At 35.1% G+C, this 19,482-nt stretch overlaps 1 protein-coding gene across 10 annotated transcripts in view; it reads left to right on the top strand.

Moving 5' to 3' along the window:
• CEP170 (centrosomal protein 170) overlaps window positions 1-18,530 on the top strand; it is a 109,107-nt gene extending 90,577 nt beyond the window's left edge. For 6 of the 10 annotated variants that reach the window (XM_074316830.2, XM_074316828.2, XM_074316827.2 and 3 more), the window contains 6 exons: window positions 5,495-5,672; window positions 7,668-7,838; window positions 12,233-12,321; window positions 13,716-13,809; window positions 14,566-14,617; window positions 16,188-18,530. In XM_074316830.2, the coding sequence (XP_074172931.2) occupies window positions 5,495-5,672; window positions 7,668-7,838; window positions 12,233-12,321; window positions 13,716-13,809; window positions 14,566-14,617; window positions 16,188-16,477 (874 nt within the window). In that variant the 3' untranslated portion in view covers window positions 16,478-18,530. The remainder of the gene's footprint in view (window positions 1-5,494; window positions 5,673-7,667; window positions 7,839-12,232; window positions 12,322-13,715; window positions 13,810-14,565; window positions 14,618-16,187) is intronic. The other 4 variants (XM_074316826.2, XM_074316824.2, XM_088799108.1 and 1 more) reach the window with 3 other exon arrangements.
• Window positions 18,531-19,482: the final 952 nt, after the last annotated feature.

Below are 19,482 nucleotides of genomic sequence, written 5' to 3'. Positions count from 1 at the left end.
TCAATAAATGTTAGTTACTCGTATATTTGAGTGGGGTGCAAAGAAAACAATGGGGGTGTATATTCAAATACTGTTGAACTTTCCATTTTCTGTTTACTTCATAATTAAATTTATGAGACTCCGACTCCAGACATAACTGGAGTTTCAGAATCAACATTAAATTCTCATAATTTATAAAATACTTTATTAGGATTTACCCTCTTGGTACCTAAGAATCTCTACCGAGGTTTTGTTCAAATTTTCAATCCAGACACAATTATTTTAAAATACTCTTTTGTCCTGATAATAATACTGGTATATAAGTGGTCTGATTTTTTTTTTCTTTTTTAGTATTGAAATGATTGTTAAGTAATCGTGTCACAGAATACCCAACAGTCCTATTCCCTGATTTGATTAACCCCAAAGTAAAGTCATCTGACTTTTCAAGACAAGACTAAATATTTTTAAAATTTCATTAGTGAAATTCAAATAAAATACTGAGCAAATTATTATAAAACATTTAAAAATAGAATTGTAGTTTATATCTTTCAAACTGAAAATATTTGCAATTAAAATTATGAATGTGTGCTAATCTTAACAGTAAAAAAAACACAAATTATTTGTAATTTTAATACGTTACTAAAAGCTTTTTGTCTTGTTTTTTGGTAAAAGCCAGTTTAATTTTGTGGCCAGAATTAGGGGGTATAGGCTTCCTTATAATCTATACAGTAATGTAACGAAACATCTTTATGTATTACAATCTATTTCAATAAAGTCTTTAATTGCAATATAATTAAAAGATATTCTACATTGGTGGTGTGGGTGGAGGTGAGCTTCAAAAATACCAAAGTATTTTTTGTTTGGGGTAAAAGATTACAGAGATAAAAGTTACTTTATCAAGGAATAAGGTACATCTATCTCCTCAATCAGATTTAACACTTTTATTGATTCAAAATAGCTAAAGTCTAGATCCAACCTGTTTCTGTTACTCTGTTAGGTTAGACCAGCTCCAAACAGTGAGAGTGGGAATAAAATGCCTGCCCACAAGTTCAAATGACAGTTATTCCTCAGTTTCTGTTTTTCAACATTTCCTAGCACTTTTCTATGCTTTCATCATATTCTCTGGCCTGATGGTACCTTTTGCTACCTTGTGATGTGTCTTATTGTGGGCCTCTTTGGGTTCATCTTGTTTGAGACTATACTTCCTTGCTTGTATGTGTATTTCCTTCCCCAGGTTAGGGAAGTTTTCCATCATTATTCAGATACGTTTTCAGTTCCTTGCTTTTCTGGTACCCCGGTGATGCGAATGTTGGTACACTTGATGTTGTCCCAGAGGCCCTTTAAACTATCCTCATTTTTTTGAATTATTTTTTCTTTTTATTGTTCTATTTGGGTGTTTTATGCTACTAAATCTCTGATTCAATCCTGTGCTTCATCTAATCTACTGATGATTCCCTCTAATGTATTCTTCATTTGTTATGGTATTCCTCATTTCTGACCTTTTTTTTTTTTAAATGTTTTCTGTCTCCATTTTCATGTTTCCTATCTCTTTGTTGACGTTTTCTCCGAGATCACTGAGCATCTTTATAACTAGTGTTTTGAACTCTGGATCTGGTAGATTGCTTGTCTCCATTTTGTTTAGTTCTTTTTCTAGAGTTTTGTTCTGTTCTTTCATTTGGAACTTGTTTCTTTGTCTCCCCATCTTGGCTGCCTCCCTGTGTTTGTTTCTATGTATTAGATAGGACTGCTATGTCTCCCAGTCCTAGTCGAGTGGCCTATGTATTAGGTATCCTGTGGGACCCAGTGGCACAGACTCCCTGGTCACCTGAGCTGGGTGCTCCAGGTGTGTCCCTTGTGTGGGTTATGTGTGCCCTCTTTTTATAGTTGAGCCTTGGTTGCTATTTATACATCCTTGGGAGGTATTGACCCTCCCACCTTCCTACTAGTCTTAGCATATGTCCTTAGTTGTAGAACCTAGACCTCAGTGATGGTTGTTCTGGAGTTTATAATTTTGTGGTGGTCGTAAGAGGATATAAGCACAGAAGTTATGTACTCCACCATCTTGATTAGAAATGGAATGTTGTGGGGTTTTTTTAATTTTTGTTCACTTCGGAAATGCTTGATTGTCAACAATGTACTAAGACTTTCAAAGTTATCTTCTTAGCATTACCTCTTTATTTATGACTTTCTCAGTTTAGTTGAAGTGTATTTATAAGCCTAAGCCTAGTTTTAAGACTCTTTATACATTTCACCAAGCATAACTTAACCTGTCGCACTAAGCTAGCATTTGGACAACGTTTCATTGACAATAATGGGAAGTACCTTTTTATTTACAATCAAATCTCTACTCTTTTGATGTATTTTATTCCTCTCTTTGGGCTTCTCATTAAATTACTCTGGCTGCCCAAGAGAAGCCTCCAATTTCAGCTCTTTAGTACCCCACCCTAAGCCACTCTTGTGGCTCAGATTACCTATTTGTCCAAATTCTCCATGCTTTCATTGATTGCTCACAAGAGATGGAGTTTGCTATAATTCTTTAATTAAGGTTTTGGGTTATTTGATCTGTTATAAATGCCACCAACATATAATAAATATAACTGACAGTTTCCACCAAAAGAGGAAGATCTTTCCTTATCAGTAGGAAACTGTTTTGTGAGCCGTCCATATAGTCTATACTTATGTCAAATACATAGGTTAATCTTGAAGTCTGTTGAGAACTGGATGATTTCTCATTCTTTATTATAGTGTCAGGCTCAACATAAGCTTTTCTGGAATGGCCCTTAAATGTCTCTTTTTAATCTAATTTTATATTTTATCACTCTTGTCATTTAAAAACTAGACTAACTTTATTTATTAAAAGCTAAGTAATTAAAGTTGTAGTTACAATCTCTTGTCCAGTATTAAAGTAACAGAAGGTTTTATTTGTTGTCATTAACTTCAGTGTTAAGATTCTAATTTGTAGCTCATTGGTTCTTTTTTTCCAGTGATATCGAAGGTAACCTCATTGTAATGGTTTATGTTTATATCCTTTGAAACTACTTACGTATAGAGACTTCTTTTAAGTTAACATGCTATTGAAAATATAAGCAGATTTTATCCTTTTATAGTTAATTTAAAACCTAAAAGAGTGTTTATGTTGGCAATTTAAATCAAAATCTGATAGTTCGGGTTCTTTTATAGTTGTTAGATCACACTTGCAAATATTACGTGTGTTTAATAGGGCATGCATTTCACACGAGGATTCTAATTTCAATATTTCTTTTAAATTTCCAGTGTACTAAAAGCCTATTATGAATACATTTTCCCTCTGTATTTAACTCGTCAGTGAAAAGATAACTTTCAATTGAGTTAAATAGGAGTGATATTATTGAGATAGTTTACATAAGAAAATCACAAACTTGGTAAAGTATATCCTTTGTGTTATCCCACCTTTTTGCAAATAATGCATATTTATTTATTCAAAATTTTTGAAATTGGATCATTGGTTCTGACACTCAGGAAGATAAAAATCTAGTACTGCTGTTATAGAACTTAATCCCCCTTAATCTATACCTCTTTCAGTTAGGACTATTGTCCTATCCATATTTTGTAATAAAATGCAATTAAATGTGAAAATTGTCTATTTTTCAAATTTGAAGGCTTGACTTTTTATTGGTATTACAAATGAAACATGAATTTCAGAATTCCAAATAAAATGGTCCATTTCAGAACTTCCTCTTCTAGCAGATTTGATGGGGCGGAGATTGAGAGTAAGAACAGGGGTTATAAGCTTGGAGTTTAGAGAAAGAGCACAGATACAAGAGATGTAAAGAAATGCATTATTATAAAATATTCCAATTAGTATAATCTAGAATCATTACAGAATTAATTTGTAAGCTTAGATTTAACAACCACATGAATAGATCCATACCCTATACTGAATCATAAATCTGCAGTTTCTTCTTGAAGATATTCATAACTTTTTTCTTTGATAATTTTATCTGCCTATTAGAATCCTTAATACTGGTTTTAGTGGATGCTGACATTTTTAAGCATTGTGGATTTAAATGAACTTAATGGTTTATATTATTGAGTCAACTTTCAGGTAGGAATTGCCATGCAAAGAAACAGCTGGCATATACACAGCATACTTACAAATTAAAAGAAGGCTTTTTTGGTGCTTATTGACTGAATAATATATCTTTTGTATATATTGAGGAGTTCATTTTAGTACAATTTTTACTACATAACCTGTTGAGATTGCTGTGGTCTTTGCTTGTTTCTAATTAATTCATAGTTTTCACAAGCTTCATTGTTCAAATGTCTGCATAAAAAACTTTAAAAGAAAAAATAGAATTTTGGTTAAGCTGATGATTATCTTTTTAAATCTCATCAAGCTTGGTAATTCTGTTTTTCATCCTAGTTCATTTATTTCAGGAAATAGCAAGAACTGAATATATTATCCAAGGGAACACTTTAAATTCTTTCTTAAAAATATTACATCAACAGTTAATAACTTTTTTAAAATTATGTATGGAATGATAATGTGAGATGTAGCATGACATAAAAAGGTCTAGTTATGCCACTTACTATTTGTGACCTTAACCAAAAAAGGGTCACATAAGCTCTCCTAAGCCTCATTTTCCTCTTCTGTAAAACGAGGTGATTAATACCTCTCTTAGAGGAATTGTGAGAAAGGAGTTGATGACTACAAAGCTTCCTTATAATGGTGCTGCTCATTGTGTTATATTGTAATGGTTTTGATTATATTATAATATAATGGTGCTCGTGACATTATTCTTAGCTTATTAGGGCAGGGACCCTGTCTGCTTCTTCACCACTGTAGCCCTTAGGGCCTAGCTCATGCCTGGCATATAATAAAGGATCAGTAAATATTTATATTGATAAATAAAAAAGAATTGACCACAGATTGCTTCTATTGGGCCGTAAGCTTCAACTTAGCTTCTCTTTTTAAATTTATAGTTTTTATGACTGCATCTTTATCTTTCAAGCTCACATTTTGCATAAGTTAAAAAATGCTACATTGTACTTCGGATTTTAAGAGATATACAGTTCTTTGTCAGAAACCTGCTGAATGGAACGTTATTGCTGTGGGTTTAATGACTGCAGTAATTTTGAAGTAGCGATAATTGTCAAAAATCTCCAGTAATGCTGATACTACTGTTGTTTGTTGCTTGTATTTATAATTTAAAAAAATACTAAGCTTCAGTGAAAATAAAATTGTAATTGCTTTTTCTCATCCAAGTGTATTTTGAAAAACTTATCACTGCTTCAGGGTGTTTCACGATATTTTTCAAAATGACAACTTATAGATTATATAAAATTTAGTTTGATTAATTTTGGGATTTAAAGTTTAAGATTTTTAATATCAAAATAGTTAATAGCATTTCCAAAGAACCTTACGTTTCTGCTACAAACCTAGATAAACGACTCGTTACTGATTTTCTCATAAATGATTTTTTTCTAGAGCTATTCTTTCAAAGGAATTAAACTTCTTTTCTAAAATTGTTACCAGGATCAGCCAAGATCTTGCTCTCATTGCTCGGGAAATCAACGATGTAGCGGGAGAGATAGATTCAGTGACGTCCTCAGGCACTGCCCCTAGTACCACAGTAAGCACTGCTGCCACCACCCCTGGCTCTGCCATAGACACTAGAGAAGAGGTAGGAGATCTTCATGGAGAAATGCATAAGGTTCTTTCTTTTCTTTATTTCTTTTGCTTTTAGCTTTTTGCTTCGTTTATTTTAGTTCTGTCCACCTCCTTGTTTGCATGAAGCTCTGCATTTTCTAACTTTGCTTTAACAAATTTCTTTGATGTTTTTGTGACAAAACTAGTAAAGGCTGACATTTGGTCTACTATGAACATGAAGTTGTAGAATGCTTTTTAAAAGTACTTTGCTAGTTACTGGTACATACATTCCCTTAAACTATGAATATAAATAGCACCTGAAAAGCAAACGAAAATTTGATAAACGATTGTATAAAGTTTCAGTAAAGTTTGGCTATGAAAATACTTCAATTAAATGGCATTTTCAAAGCTAGTTAATGAGAAGATATTTTTAATAGCAAAAGAAAAATTCTATAGTTTCACTACTTTAAATATTCTGTTGATGAATACACACATACTCACACACATACTCAAGGATACTCTGAGAATTGAAATACACCCACACAAATACATACATATTCAGTTTTAAAACATACATGTAAACTCTGCAATGTAAGTCAGCATATAGCCTATTGCCCTTCCAAAACCAGGGCTGCTCTGCAACTCCAGGGGGGCACCTTTTACATAAAATTATTCCTTTAACATATGAAAGTAATGGTACTCTGGTCATGTTGGCTCTCTGGATCTGGTGCAAAAATGCAAGCAAGAGATTGGCATTTGAAAAAAGGAATTAAAGTTGTACTAGGACAAAGACACACGCATTGGTTTAATTATCATCTGGCTGTTTCGTGCCACACTGTCCGGATTGAGTAGTTGGACACAGACTGTATAGCTGCAAAGCCTAAAGTATTCATTCTCTGGCCTTTTACAGAAAAATATTTGCCAATCTCTAATATTGATGATTCCACTTCCTTGATTTATAAAATAACGTTCTTAATAGTAACCCAAAATGGCTAGCCTTTCTGACAAATTTAATTCTGGTAAACTCTGCTAATAATATTTTCTTCAGTTGCTTTTTGTCACATTCCTTTAATAATCTGATTCTTTAGTAGTCATTTTTTGGTTGTTTTGTTCCCCTTCCTGTGTTGTCTAATTTTGTAAAAGATGTTTCATCAATCTGTGTAGTTTTGTTACCACACTGATCAATTGTAAATGTATATAAAATCATCCTTATTGGTGAAAAACAAAAGGATCTTCTTGGTGGCAAGACATACACAATTCTTCTGGTACATTTAAAATGATAAAGATATTAATTTCTCTGCTGTCTAAATTTTATCTAACATGATTATACATTCATTCAGACCTAGTAAAATTATTCACACATTTCAGTGACTAGTTTTTCATTTTTCCTTTTTGTTTTATTTCTGAATATTGTACTAGAGTTTATTCCTTCTTCAGTAAACCTTTATATTGTATGTGTATAATTTGCACTGTAGGTGGCAGTATATCCTTTTTATTGGAATATGTAATTTCTGTAGCATTGTTAAAAGTTTATCTGATTAAGACCAAAATACTTATTTTGCGGATTTAAATTTTTTTCCTTTTGTAAACTTAATTGGAATTTACAATTTATGTATCTGTGAAGAAATTTGACACCTGGATTGGGGAGGAAAAAAAAGGATAAAACGAGCTAGGAAACTAAAAGAAAAAGAAACGTTATGTTACCACTGGTAAGACAATGTGAGTAACACGAACTCCTTGTCCATCCACATGGCTCACCTTTTTCAATTTACCATCTGTTTTCCATTTGGGGGAAATCTTATCCATGGAAGAATCAAATTTATAATAGCTATATGTTTTGGAATTTAAAAATAAAATCTATATGGATGAACATATATTTTATAAAACAGACATCTCTGAAGTGTTTATAAAAAGAGAGCGTAATTGGTTTATTGAAGATACACTTCTATTACTCACTGAGAATGAAATAACTTCTGTCTAATCATAAAAATTATAATGCTAGTATCTGCGCTTTTCCAAATCACTCCAGTCTCATAAGGGTTTGCTTTTGTCCTATTAGTTGGTTGATCGTGTTTTTGATGAAAGCCTCAACTTCCGAAAGATCCCTCCATTAGTTCATTCTAAAACACCAGAAGGAAACAACTGTCGGTCTAATGATTCCAGGCCTCAACCATCAGAGCCTCCGGATCACTTAACAATTACAAGGCGGAGAACCTGGAGCAGGGACGAAGTAAGTAAACCATAAACATTAACAAATGGCAGAGGAGGGATGTCCCATCTGTGGGAAAAGAAGGAACCATTCAAAAAATAGGCTGGAAAAAAGTGCTTGTCTTTATGGGTAGAATGAAATTTTATCTTGACATCACATCATATACAAACAATTAACTCCAAATGGATTACATTCTTAAAGACTGAAAGCAAAACTCTGTGACTTTTAGTAAAAAGTATCGGTAAATCTCTGTCAACACTGGTAGGGAATGATTTTTTTAAAGACACAAAAAGTTTTGACTTTAAAAATTGATAAATTTGAGTATATTAAAAGACTTGTATGAAACATACAGCCAAGAAAGGATTCATATCCAGAATATATAAAGAACTCTTAACCAATCAATTTAAAAAGGCAAGAACAACCCAATAGAAAAACAGGAACAGTATTTCACTGAAGGGAAAATACCTAAGGCCATAATATCCAAAGAGATGTTCAGTTTCACACATGTTCAAAGGAATACATTCAAGACTACAGTGAGATTATTTTATACTCATTGAATTGGCAGCACATAAATAAAATCAAAAAATATTTTACGTGGTTCATAGACTTTCTTATGGGTTGCTGGTGGAGGCTCAACTGGTACAGTAAGTTTGGAAAGTAGTTGGACATAATTTCCTGAAGTGGAACATAAGCATGGCACATGATCTAACAGTTTTGGTGCTGGTATATCCCCAAGAGAAAGCCTTCCTCACTGACAACAGGAGTCATGCAAAAGAGTTTTTATAGTAGGCCCTGTGGACAATAACAAAAACTTGGAAACAATCTAAGTGTTTATATTCGTAGAAAAGTGAGTGTATATAGTGGTGTGTTCGCAAATTGAACAACTACAGCCACACACCACCTAAGGAAAGTTCAGGCAATGACGGACGGCATGTACGACGGTGGCCCCATAAGATTGTGATGAAGCTGAATGTCCTTTAAGACGTGGAAGGATTTGTGGTTTGGAGGATGTTTTTTTCCCTGACAGGATCATTATCTGTGGGGCTTGGTAATAAATGCCCCCTCATTCACAGCACCTCAGCTCTGAGTGCACAGATTACATCCCAGTCACTCAGCTCCTGACCTGTCTCAACACAGAGGAGCCTGTCCCCCCAGTGTCACACATTCAGAGGGAGCTGCAGCCCTCCCAGAGCTGGCTTGATGGTCTTCAGAGGACATGGCTGTAATTCTTTATTGAGAACCTGAGATCCTGTACAAGGACTCAGGTCTGCAGGAGCCACCTTCACAAGCGTTAATTGTCACTGCCACTTTAGTGACAGCTTTCTGTGATGGTGTGGGACCAGCCTGTTCCTGTGTTTTGGAAATATTTTCAGGCTGTAATGGTCTACAGCATAGATGAGTTTTATTTATTTCATCAGTTCAATGCCATCGAGAGCCCTTTGTGTCAAATAGGGTTAACAGAACCAAAAACCAATTTCCAAATTTAAATACCAAGTCCTTAGTTCTCCACCCTGTGCGTGTTAAACACCCTCTTTTTTATGAATACCACAGAGTTCCTTAATCTGACCACTGCTCCAGTACGTAAGAGCCCAAACCACATCGTCATGATAACCCCGTATGTTCTTTTATCTCTTTATCTTGGTTTCTTATTCCTACTGGTCCTCAGGCCGCTTTCACTCCCTCCCAACAGTCACTATTAAGTGATCTACGCCTCACCAGCCAGTTTCTCCTCCATATTTCCCATCAGCCCAGCCCACAGCCCTGTTCATGGAGCAGCACTGCCAGCTTCCATGCCCTGTTTCTGACCTTGTTGGAAGGAAGCAGGGAAGCATAGTGTTGATAAAGTCCCCAGTAGTGGACAGCCACGTCCTAGGTCCTGACACTCACCCCCCACGCACACACTGCCTCACCCAGAGCGACTTCCCGTCCTGCCAGCTCCACTCATGGGAAGTGCCCTGTACAGGTGGACCACTTTTTATCTTTTATACTGTATTTGTACTGTACCGTCTCTTGTGTTTAGATACACAGATAGTTACCGTTGTGTTACTAGTCATAAGTTGCCTACAGCATTCAGTCTAGTAATGTGCTGTACAGGCTTGTAGCCCAGGAGCAATAGGCTGTACCATAGAGCCTGGGTGTGTAGTCGAATGTACCAGCTAGATTTGTGTAAGTGCCTCTGATGGTCCCACGACGACGAAATCGCCTAATGATGCATTTCTCAGAATTTCTATTTCCCCATTGTTAAGCAACACATGACTGTATAGAGTAATCAAAATAAAGAACTATAGTGATATAGATGAATTTTAGCAATATAACATTAAATGAAGAAAGTAATTCTCAAAAGATTGTATAATGTGGTCCTTTGTCATTAATTTTTAAAAATGAAAATAAATACTGGGGACAGAAATAGATCTAAGAAATGACAGAAAAAAGAAAGCAATGGAATGATGAATGGAATTCAGGATATTCTTTACCTTGGGTGAAGGAAGGCAGGGAGATTGGATGGGGGAACTGATATGACTAGAGGTAGATCGTTATCAGTTTCTTCATAACAAACCACAGAAATCTCAGTGGCATAGAGCAATAAGCATTTGTTGATCACACACCTATGGCTTAACTAGTACTGCTCATCTGGATAATCAGAAATTGTAGGTTGGGTCCAGGTTTGCTCCATGCGTCTCCATATTGCTTGGACCAGTGCGCTAGCTAGGGCTTGTTCTTGGGGTGGTTATATGAGAAACAAGAGAGCGAACGCCACCATGCAGGCACATTTCACGTCTTTGCTGTGCCCTGTCTGCTAACCTCTCACTGGGGAAAGCGAGTCACATGCCTGAAGCCAAATGCCAGGGGGTGGAAAAGTACCCTCTTCCCATGATAGTGCAGACAAGGAGGGAATATTTTTGAACAATACCTATTCTGTCACAGTGGTTATTGTTAGGTCCTAGCTTTGGGGTAGTAGATTCATTAAGTGTTTATTACATCAATTAAAAAAAAGAAGGAAAAAGTGATCCAAGTGGCCGATGATACATGATTATGATGAATGCTGTGTACCTGTGGACCAATATGGATAGAAATTATTAAGTTATCGTTTAAAAATATAAATGTGGCCATGAAAAATCAGGGAAAGAGGGGTTTATTGAAAAGGCATATGTAATGGAAAGTAGATGACATGAGTGGGGAGAATTCAAGGACAGAATGAAGTTCATTCACCAAAGAATGGTTGTTTAATTAGTACCATGGAAAGAGCTCATGGGAAGGACATGCGGAGGTGATACCGGTGCCTGCACAGGGAGTGGGTGGAAGGAAAATATAGAAAACAGCAATTGACAGGAAGGGTTAGATCATAGGTTGGCATGTGTGGATCCCTGGATTTCAGGAACAGGAGCTAAAAGATCTAGTTTTCCACAATGCCTTCTTGTTCACGTCACTGCTCACTGAACTCCCTTTTATTGCAGTTCATACGACACTGAATCACAACATTTAGCACTTATTTATATTCTTGTTATGGACTGTTTAGTAGTATTTCCTATACAGTACTGTTATCCCCCCCACTGGTATTTACAGCTTCTTAACATCCAAAGCCCTATCTTGTTTTCTGGATTTTCTTACAGTGTCCGGATACAGTTCTGACAATATAAGTTCTGATTTTGGAACCCACATTGAGCCCCAAGTTCAGCCCTTTTTCCAGTGTTCTGCACTAGCTATGCCTTCCATGGTTTAGCCCTTGACAAACTGCAACTCGAAGGCCCAATCCAGCTGCTGCCTGTTCTTGTAGTTTCATTACAACACAGTCATGTCCACTTGTTTGTGCTTTCATGGTACAGGGAGATTGTTGAGTGGTATTGACAGAGCCGTTGGCCTAAAACCTTCACTCTGTGGCCCTTTAAAGAAGTTTGCAGACCTCTCATTTTGTCCATGAGTTTCAGCTTGGAGAGGTACCAACCCCCATTATAAAACTTATTATTCTGAGTAAATTTTAAAAATGTATCTATCCCACTAGACTCTGCCCTGGAGAGCACTGAATTCTTATTATTTGATGAAAGGATAGAGAGTAAATTTAGTATTCTACATTATTTATGTTTTCCTTTTTGTAATAATTTGAATTAGAGGCATAAGAATCAGGATCATGACCATAATTGAGGATAAGGTGATAAGGATTGGTTTTTGAAAGTGATATGACCAAAAGAATATGGAAACTTCACAAGTTATTTAACAAGAAAGGACTTTCTCTGTTAACATTTACTTCTTTCTCAATTTAGTTATATGTTCCTCTAATTACATTCTTCATTGATCTTTTGTTAAAGTTGGCATAGATACTAAATGCCCCTAACTATAGTGGGTTGTGACTAGTATTCTTGGTGGTGATACAGTACAGTGGTGATATTTTAATGTACTTTTTTCTTTGGCTGTTTCAGGTCATGGGAGATAATCTGCTGCTGTCGTCCGTCTTTCAGTTCTCTAGGAAGATAAGGCAGTCTATAGATAAAACAGCTGGGAAGATCAGGTACAGTTTTGTTAACTCAGACCCGTGCTTACGTCATTAACAGTCTCCTGTCTCAAGCCTGCTCCCACAGCTGTTAGGAACTGGTGACGTCAGTGGCCCTGAACTTACTGTTGCTTTGTGCTTTCCGTGGTCCTTCGTCTGTGTGTCCCTTGGTGTCTCTTTTGTAGTCATTGTTTTCTTACTTTCCACCAGTCCTAAACCTGTTAGGACTCTTACAACACATAATAATTTACTTATGCCTTAATAACACAGTTATTAGGGTAACAGCTCTTAGGTTCTGGCAAGGATATTTAGTTTTTTGGGTTTGGAAAATTTAACAGTAGATCAGAATATTCTTATGTCAGATTCTAGAACCATAGTTGCCTTTTTAAGCGTGGTTATGTGTAATTGTAGATGTTCCAGACTTGATTGGATATTGATGAATTTCTTGTTTTTAAATAACCTGAACCTGGCATATTGATCTTTGAAGAAATACAAATAAGAATGTAATTTAGTTTACTACTTAAATACTGATCAGCCTCCAACGATGATATTTACTTGTACAGTGTTGATGTTTATATAAGGCATCCAAATGAGATTTTCAGGTTCAGTGAAGAAATGTAAATGAAATCAAAAGGGTGTCTAATATTTACATCTCTTTAAAACTACTGAGTCATGTCTCAGATTCCAAAGTATTGGGGAGAGAAAGATACCACATTTGAAAGACAAATCAAAATTTTGTGGTACTTTATTTCATAATATAACATATTTGAGCTTAGTTTCTAACATAAGGATAATTATTGGCAGTTGATTTATCCAAAGGATAGTGTCTTAATTCCTAACAGGTAATTATGTATAATATACAACATGAATTAAGATTTTTAAAGCAAAGCACAGTAAGCACTCCAGTTTTCAACTTTTAAAATAATGTTCACACTTTGCTCAATCAGTAAAATTATTTTTCCAATATAAAGAGGTCTTACAGACATAATTGTTTAATACCAAATGCAATCTATTTTTATCTTAATTTTATATGTATCCTGCATATGTTTTAGTTGAACAAAGTTGTGTTTTCATTATAAGTGGTGGTTATATGGTTAATTATAAATATTAGATTAAAATTTGGGGGTTATATCATTACATTTGTTTTATATTTGGTTTTCAATAAAGAATAAGTTAAATACAAAAGGATTTATGTGTATATTCATAACCACCCAGGTACTTTTTTAATACAGATCGCATATAAATGAGTTTATTGGTAATATTGGCTAAGTATTTAATTTACAGTTTATGCAATGTTTAATGGTTTCTTTATCCTTGTGTAGCTTTAAAAAGAAAATATTGTTTCTGTATTGTTAAAAATGTGATGTTTCTAAAACATGAAAAGTAAAATGCTTATATCTTTTGATTTATAGAATTTTATTTAAAGATAAAGATCGGAATTGGGATGAAATAGAAAGCAAGTTAAGAGCTGAAAGTGAAGTTCCTATTGTGAAAACCTCAAGCATGGTATAGTAATGTTTTTAATATTAAAACATTTTAATAGCGAGGTTTTATTTTAAGAGAATGAGATGCTAATTTTTGAACTGTTTTTTTTGATTGACATTTTTAAAGGAAGATATAAGTACACGAATTTGGGAAATTTTTATGCCTTCAACTGTCTTTGACAGGGGTTTAAAATGTTTATTGCTTTAAAGTTGCGAAGGGTATGAGGAGGAACCTTTTATGTTTCTCACTATTATACATTCTTGTTCTTGTAATAATTACACATTATAAATAGGCAATTTTGAGATAAAAGCCAAACTCAAATATAAGTTGACTTGAGTCATTCCCATTTGCTCAATAGTCTGCTTGTCTCCTCAAGAATTTGTATTGATTTTCATTGGTCGGGGAGTCACCCTAAAACTGAGCTTGGCACTTTATACATTTTTCCAAAGAAAATCCTTAGGCACTTTGCAAAATTGTTGCAAGTTTGATCAATACACATTTTTCAAAATCTTTTCTTATACCATAGTATTGTTATGAACTGTTCCATCGTCTGTCATCTCATTGAAAAAAAGTAATTCTATTTCAACATTAAAGATTTTAAAATTTGAATCTTGTTTACTAGATACCATAATTATTCCATATCCTGAAATATTTTGCTACAAATTAGCGCCACGTGGATAATGTTAAGTATTCCCGATAAGATGAGTCTGAGAGTCATTGCTTATCCAATAAAAATGTTTTACATAAAGCTAACTTTTGCTATTGCTTTCCCTGCAGGAGATTTCTTCTATCTTACAGGAGCTGAAAAGAGTTGAAAAGCAGCTACAAGGTAAGTTTACTACTGAATGAAACAAAAAGAGCTAACAGTGTAGGATAAGCGCATTCTAAGTGGTATTTCTTCAAATATTAGAACATTATTTGATTAAATTTAATGACATATTGATAAAGATACAGAGTTCTACATATCCAAATTACCCATAAAAAGGAATATACCCATATAATTAAAAACACAATAATGTTAAGTCTTGGGCATATTGCTAGATGTTACAAACTAACTCACAATATTATATGTAGTACCTATTTTGCATATATATATATGTATATATATGTATACATAAAATATGTATCTATATATGTATACATATATATGTATATATATGTATGTATAAAAATTTATTAAAATATGTGTATGCAGCTGAAAATGCTTATTGGCAATTAGCATCACTTATTTGATGTGAAAATTCTCACATTACATTTGTGGTGTAACCCAAATGAACTTGTATTCTAACACAGATAATAACTGGATGCACGATAAGAAATGAGTGCATATTGGCCATAGGGACCAGAAGAGGAGGGAGAGAAGAAAGACAGAGACTGTTTGCCTCCTAAACTTTGACAACACCATTGTTTTTATGTCACGTCTCAACATGCATTAATGCCTGTGTATGCCTTGACCCAGAAGTCCCGGGTGCTACAACACGCAGATTCCAGAGCGAACTGCTAATTCTACTTGGTTTTTATCACAGGCATAGTATGTTAGTCCTGGCTAAGTGATTTGTAATCGTTATTTAGCCTCTACACTCCTGAGCGTTTGGATGTACCCCCTTGAGTAAAAGTGCCTTGCTAACGTGCTTGTTAGCGGGTCCAGTGGGGGTGTACTTCAAAAGGACCTCTTAGGTGATTCTAAAACCTATCATGCTTCCTTCTCCCAAAGCCCCACTGTACCCAATGCCAAGTTGAAAATTACTGCCGAAGATTTTCCCTCGTCCCCTCAAAGGTTTTTTGGATTGAAAACTAGTCTTTATTGGCCCCTCCCAGGGAGGTAGTCTGTTTGGCCCGCTGGGCTGCCATGGGTATTAGCTTAGTATCCAGGCTACGAGGGGTCCTGAGACTCAGTGGTGCGCACACACTCGCAAGGGCTGAGGAGTGACATTGTGCTGTGGTAGCATCCAGAGAGCTGATAATTCTTTGGGTTTCCCCAGTCTTCAGATTATTCTGAACCCCATCATAGCAACTAATCCCCCGTTACTGAGTGATAAATATAGCTGGCAGTGTTTAGTGAAATAATAACCACTATTTTCACTTATCCTATCACAATAATGAAAGCAAATTTCAGAAGGATCTTTCCTGAATTCCGTATCTCCAAATCCCAGTCTTCCAGCAGGCTCTGAAATGCCCAGAAGTGAGCTACTTAAGAGGAGCAGAAAAAGTATTCAGGTCTCTAGTCTGTAGATCAGCTTCAGAATTATTGACAGTGGGGTTTTCAAAACAGTATGGAAAGGATTAGCCAAAATTAAGCGTCAGATACAAGCATCCGTAGTCAAAATACTATCCAAGTCATAAGCAACGACTGTGTCTACCATTAAATCTCTGTTTCCCATTCCTTTTTTTTCCTTTAGCAATCAATGCTATGATTGATCCAGATGGAACGTTGGAGGCTCTGAACAACATGGGATTTCCCAGCGCCATGCTGCCCTCTCCACCCAAACAGAAGTCCAGCCCTGTGAATAACCACAGCAGCCCGGGTCAGACACCAACACTGTGCCAGCCAGAAGCTAGGGTCCTTCATCCTGCTGCTACCTCAGTCTCAGCTGAATTTGAGAACACAGAATCTGAGGCTGATTTCAGTATACATTTCAATAGGTTCAACCCTGACGGGGAAGAGGAAGGTGTTGCAGTACATGAATGACTCTCTTGATTGATAGAAAATAATTACCTGTGGAATGACTAGGAATATCGGAAGCAGCATAGTGTTGACTTGTGCAAAACATGACAGCTTGGTCAAGTACAATCTTGTTATCTCTGGCTTCTTAATTTTATTTATTTATTTTTTCCTATAATGTGGTGTCCTAGTCATCCTTTCCAACCACTTAGATAACCACTTGACGCACATATAGGAAAAAGCAGGTTGTGGCAGTTTCACCTTTTTGTGGTTTTATGATTTTCAAACTGAATTATATAATTGCATTCTTTCCCTTCATAGATCTTTGTGTTTTTGTTTTTGTTTTTAAGCCGTGCTGTGACCTACAAGCAAACTAAATACCCAACATTTCAGACCCCCATGTCTCCTGTGCCAAGCTGCTCCCTGAAATGGACTCTCTCTCCATCTGTACAGATTTCTTAAACACTTATATTTGCTTCTCAATAATAGGATTTCTATTAGGACTCATTACCATTGGATACAATGACATATTACTCTCTACACTCAAACTGACCTTTCAAAACAGCCTTGTGTTCTAAAATTTTCCAACATATATGTGATTTATATAACTTTGTTGCTACGTAAATTGTCTTGGGGTTTTACTAAGATGAACTATAATGTTTGCACTAAGATTTGCTGGGAGTGGTAGGTGGACATAGCTATATATCAATAAGGACTAACCATCTTTTTTTGTACATAGGAGATTGATAATACTGTATTTGTTTTAACCCCACAGTGTTTTACTCCACTTTCGAAAAGATGAATTTGGCACTTTTTTCAATTTTCTTTGCTTTTTTTTATGGGAGTAAGATTTTGTCTCTCATTTTAGGGCAAATGATAACTAGAAAGATTAAACTAGACAGATAGTGTAAGTGGAGTATATTTTTAAAACTAAGAACATGTATATTGTTTTCCTGTGTTCCCAAGTTTATATGTGACAGTTGGAAAAAAATCCCCTTGAAATGATCATGAAGTTAAATTTTTCTTCATTAGGAGATTTGTAGATCCAGTAGTCTAAGATTAGTTGATAGTTTCACTCCCAAGCAGTGAATTGCTTCTGTGTGTTTGTTTCCCTGTAGGACCCAGTAGTCAATCCTGTCTCAGTCTTTCTCATTTGTAAGAACCCTGCAAGACGATGACAAAGGCTTTAGGCCTGCGCCACTAAACAGGAAGCCTGTGAAAAATACCTTCTATAAGCTTGCTTTTTCTCTTTCCAGTAAGGTCACATTTGGATAAGTTTAAAAAGAAAGTAATTATCTTTGTGTTTCCAGAACACTGTAATTTGGGTGAATCTTAATTCAGTTCAATATTATTAGAAGACTTGGAGATTCTCCCTGACCCCATCAGTCTATAAAGGTTAAAACTGCAGTTTTGCAAATTTATGAAATGGTCTTTAATACTCCAGCAATAATCCTGTGCTGTATTTGTTTTAAGAAACTAACTCTGTATACTTCAAAATGTTGCAGGGTTTTAAAAAGCCTGTGCTGTTGGGCCAGTTAATAGACTAAAAAAACTCTTTTTGTAGAGATGTAAAAACAAAAGTCTGTTGTATAATGGAACTCATATTTTTCTTTAAATTAAAAAAAAAAAGGTAAATGAATTATTCTCCTTGTAAAGCTAAATTCCCCATTCTATCTAATAAAGGAAGACTGGAAAAAGTTTTTAAAGAACATGAATGGAAAGATACAAATGCTTTGAAGGAATAAATGAAACATTAAAACAGGGTCAATCCATTTGAAGAAAAAGTCAAAATAATCACCATTTTTCCCTCTTTTATTTAATGTTTGGGTACTGATTACATCCACATGGAAGTAAAAGGTAAGGAGTTATTTAGAAAAATATTAGCATCTACTCTACTTACATTATTGTTTAAGTGTTTACACGGTTTTGTTTAATTATAAACATTTGGCCTTTTACTATGTTATTTTTATTTTTTATGAATACATTATTCTCCTTATTTATTTTTGTTACATTTATTACTTATGTTATTTTGTTATGCATTTACAACTCCATTTTTAAATAAAGTGTTTCTGGAACTGTATACAGAGATTGTACATTTTTTTTCTTCTGCCATCTGGATTGGTAATACTTCATCATGTTGCCAGTAACCATTTATACACCATTTTCCAAAGTCTAGCAAAAGAAAGACTCCTTCAATTTTAATTAATATGTGAGAATAGCCAAGAGGGTAAGAGGAAATGAAGGCTGCCTTGTTTTCTTTTGACATTTCTAAGCCTATACTCCCAGACCATACTTCAGGCTGTGACATCAGACCGTTTCGAGTGGCTGGTGACCTCTGGGAACTCATTTGTTTTTTATGCTATTTTTCCAGAGATGGGGTTCATGGATGTGTCCATTCTGCCTGCCAAGTGGAAAACTGGCTAGTGGCCTGAATGGGAAATACTTCTAACCAGGTTGTGCTAACCTATTTGGAAGCAAATACAAATTTCAGAAAAAGAACCAGAATCCAAAAATACTGGAGCCCATGGCTAGGATGGGGGAAACTGACATTAGTCTCAAGTATCTACTTTTCTGGAGAAAAACAACATTCTGACCCATTAGACCTCAGAGTTTTCCATAGTTTACTTCTTAAGAAAAGTAGCTCGATAAAAGCTAGTAAGTATAAGAGAATATGAGCCATACAATAGAATATTTTTAGCCACAAAAAAATAAAGTACTAATACATGCTACAATATGGATGAAACTTGAAAACATGCTGAGTGAAAGCCAATCACAAAAGGCCACGTATTATGAGTGCATTTATGTGAAATGTCCAGAATAGACAAACATGTAGAGACAAACAGACTACTGGTTGCCTATGGCTGGGGCAGGGGGGATGGCAAGATGTGGGGTTACAATGAAAGGGTACAGGGTTTCGTTGGGAGTGATGAAAACACTTAAAATTGTGATGGTCACAGAACTGTAAATATACTAAAAACCATTACATTGTGTACTTTAACTGATTTAATTATAACCAATATCACCTATACCTA

The sequence above is a fragment of the Rhinolophus sinicus genome, chromosome 6 (assembly GCF_057876585.1).
Source record: "Rhinolophus sinicus isolate RSI-liver-muscle chromosome 6, RSI-T2T, whole genome shotgun sequence".
Classification (NCBI taxonomy): Eukaryota; Metazoa; Chordata; class Mammalia; order Chiroptera; family Rhinolophidae; genus Rhinolophus; species Rhinolophus sinicus.
This window is presented reverse-complemented; position numbering and strand designations above follow the sequence as displayed.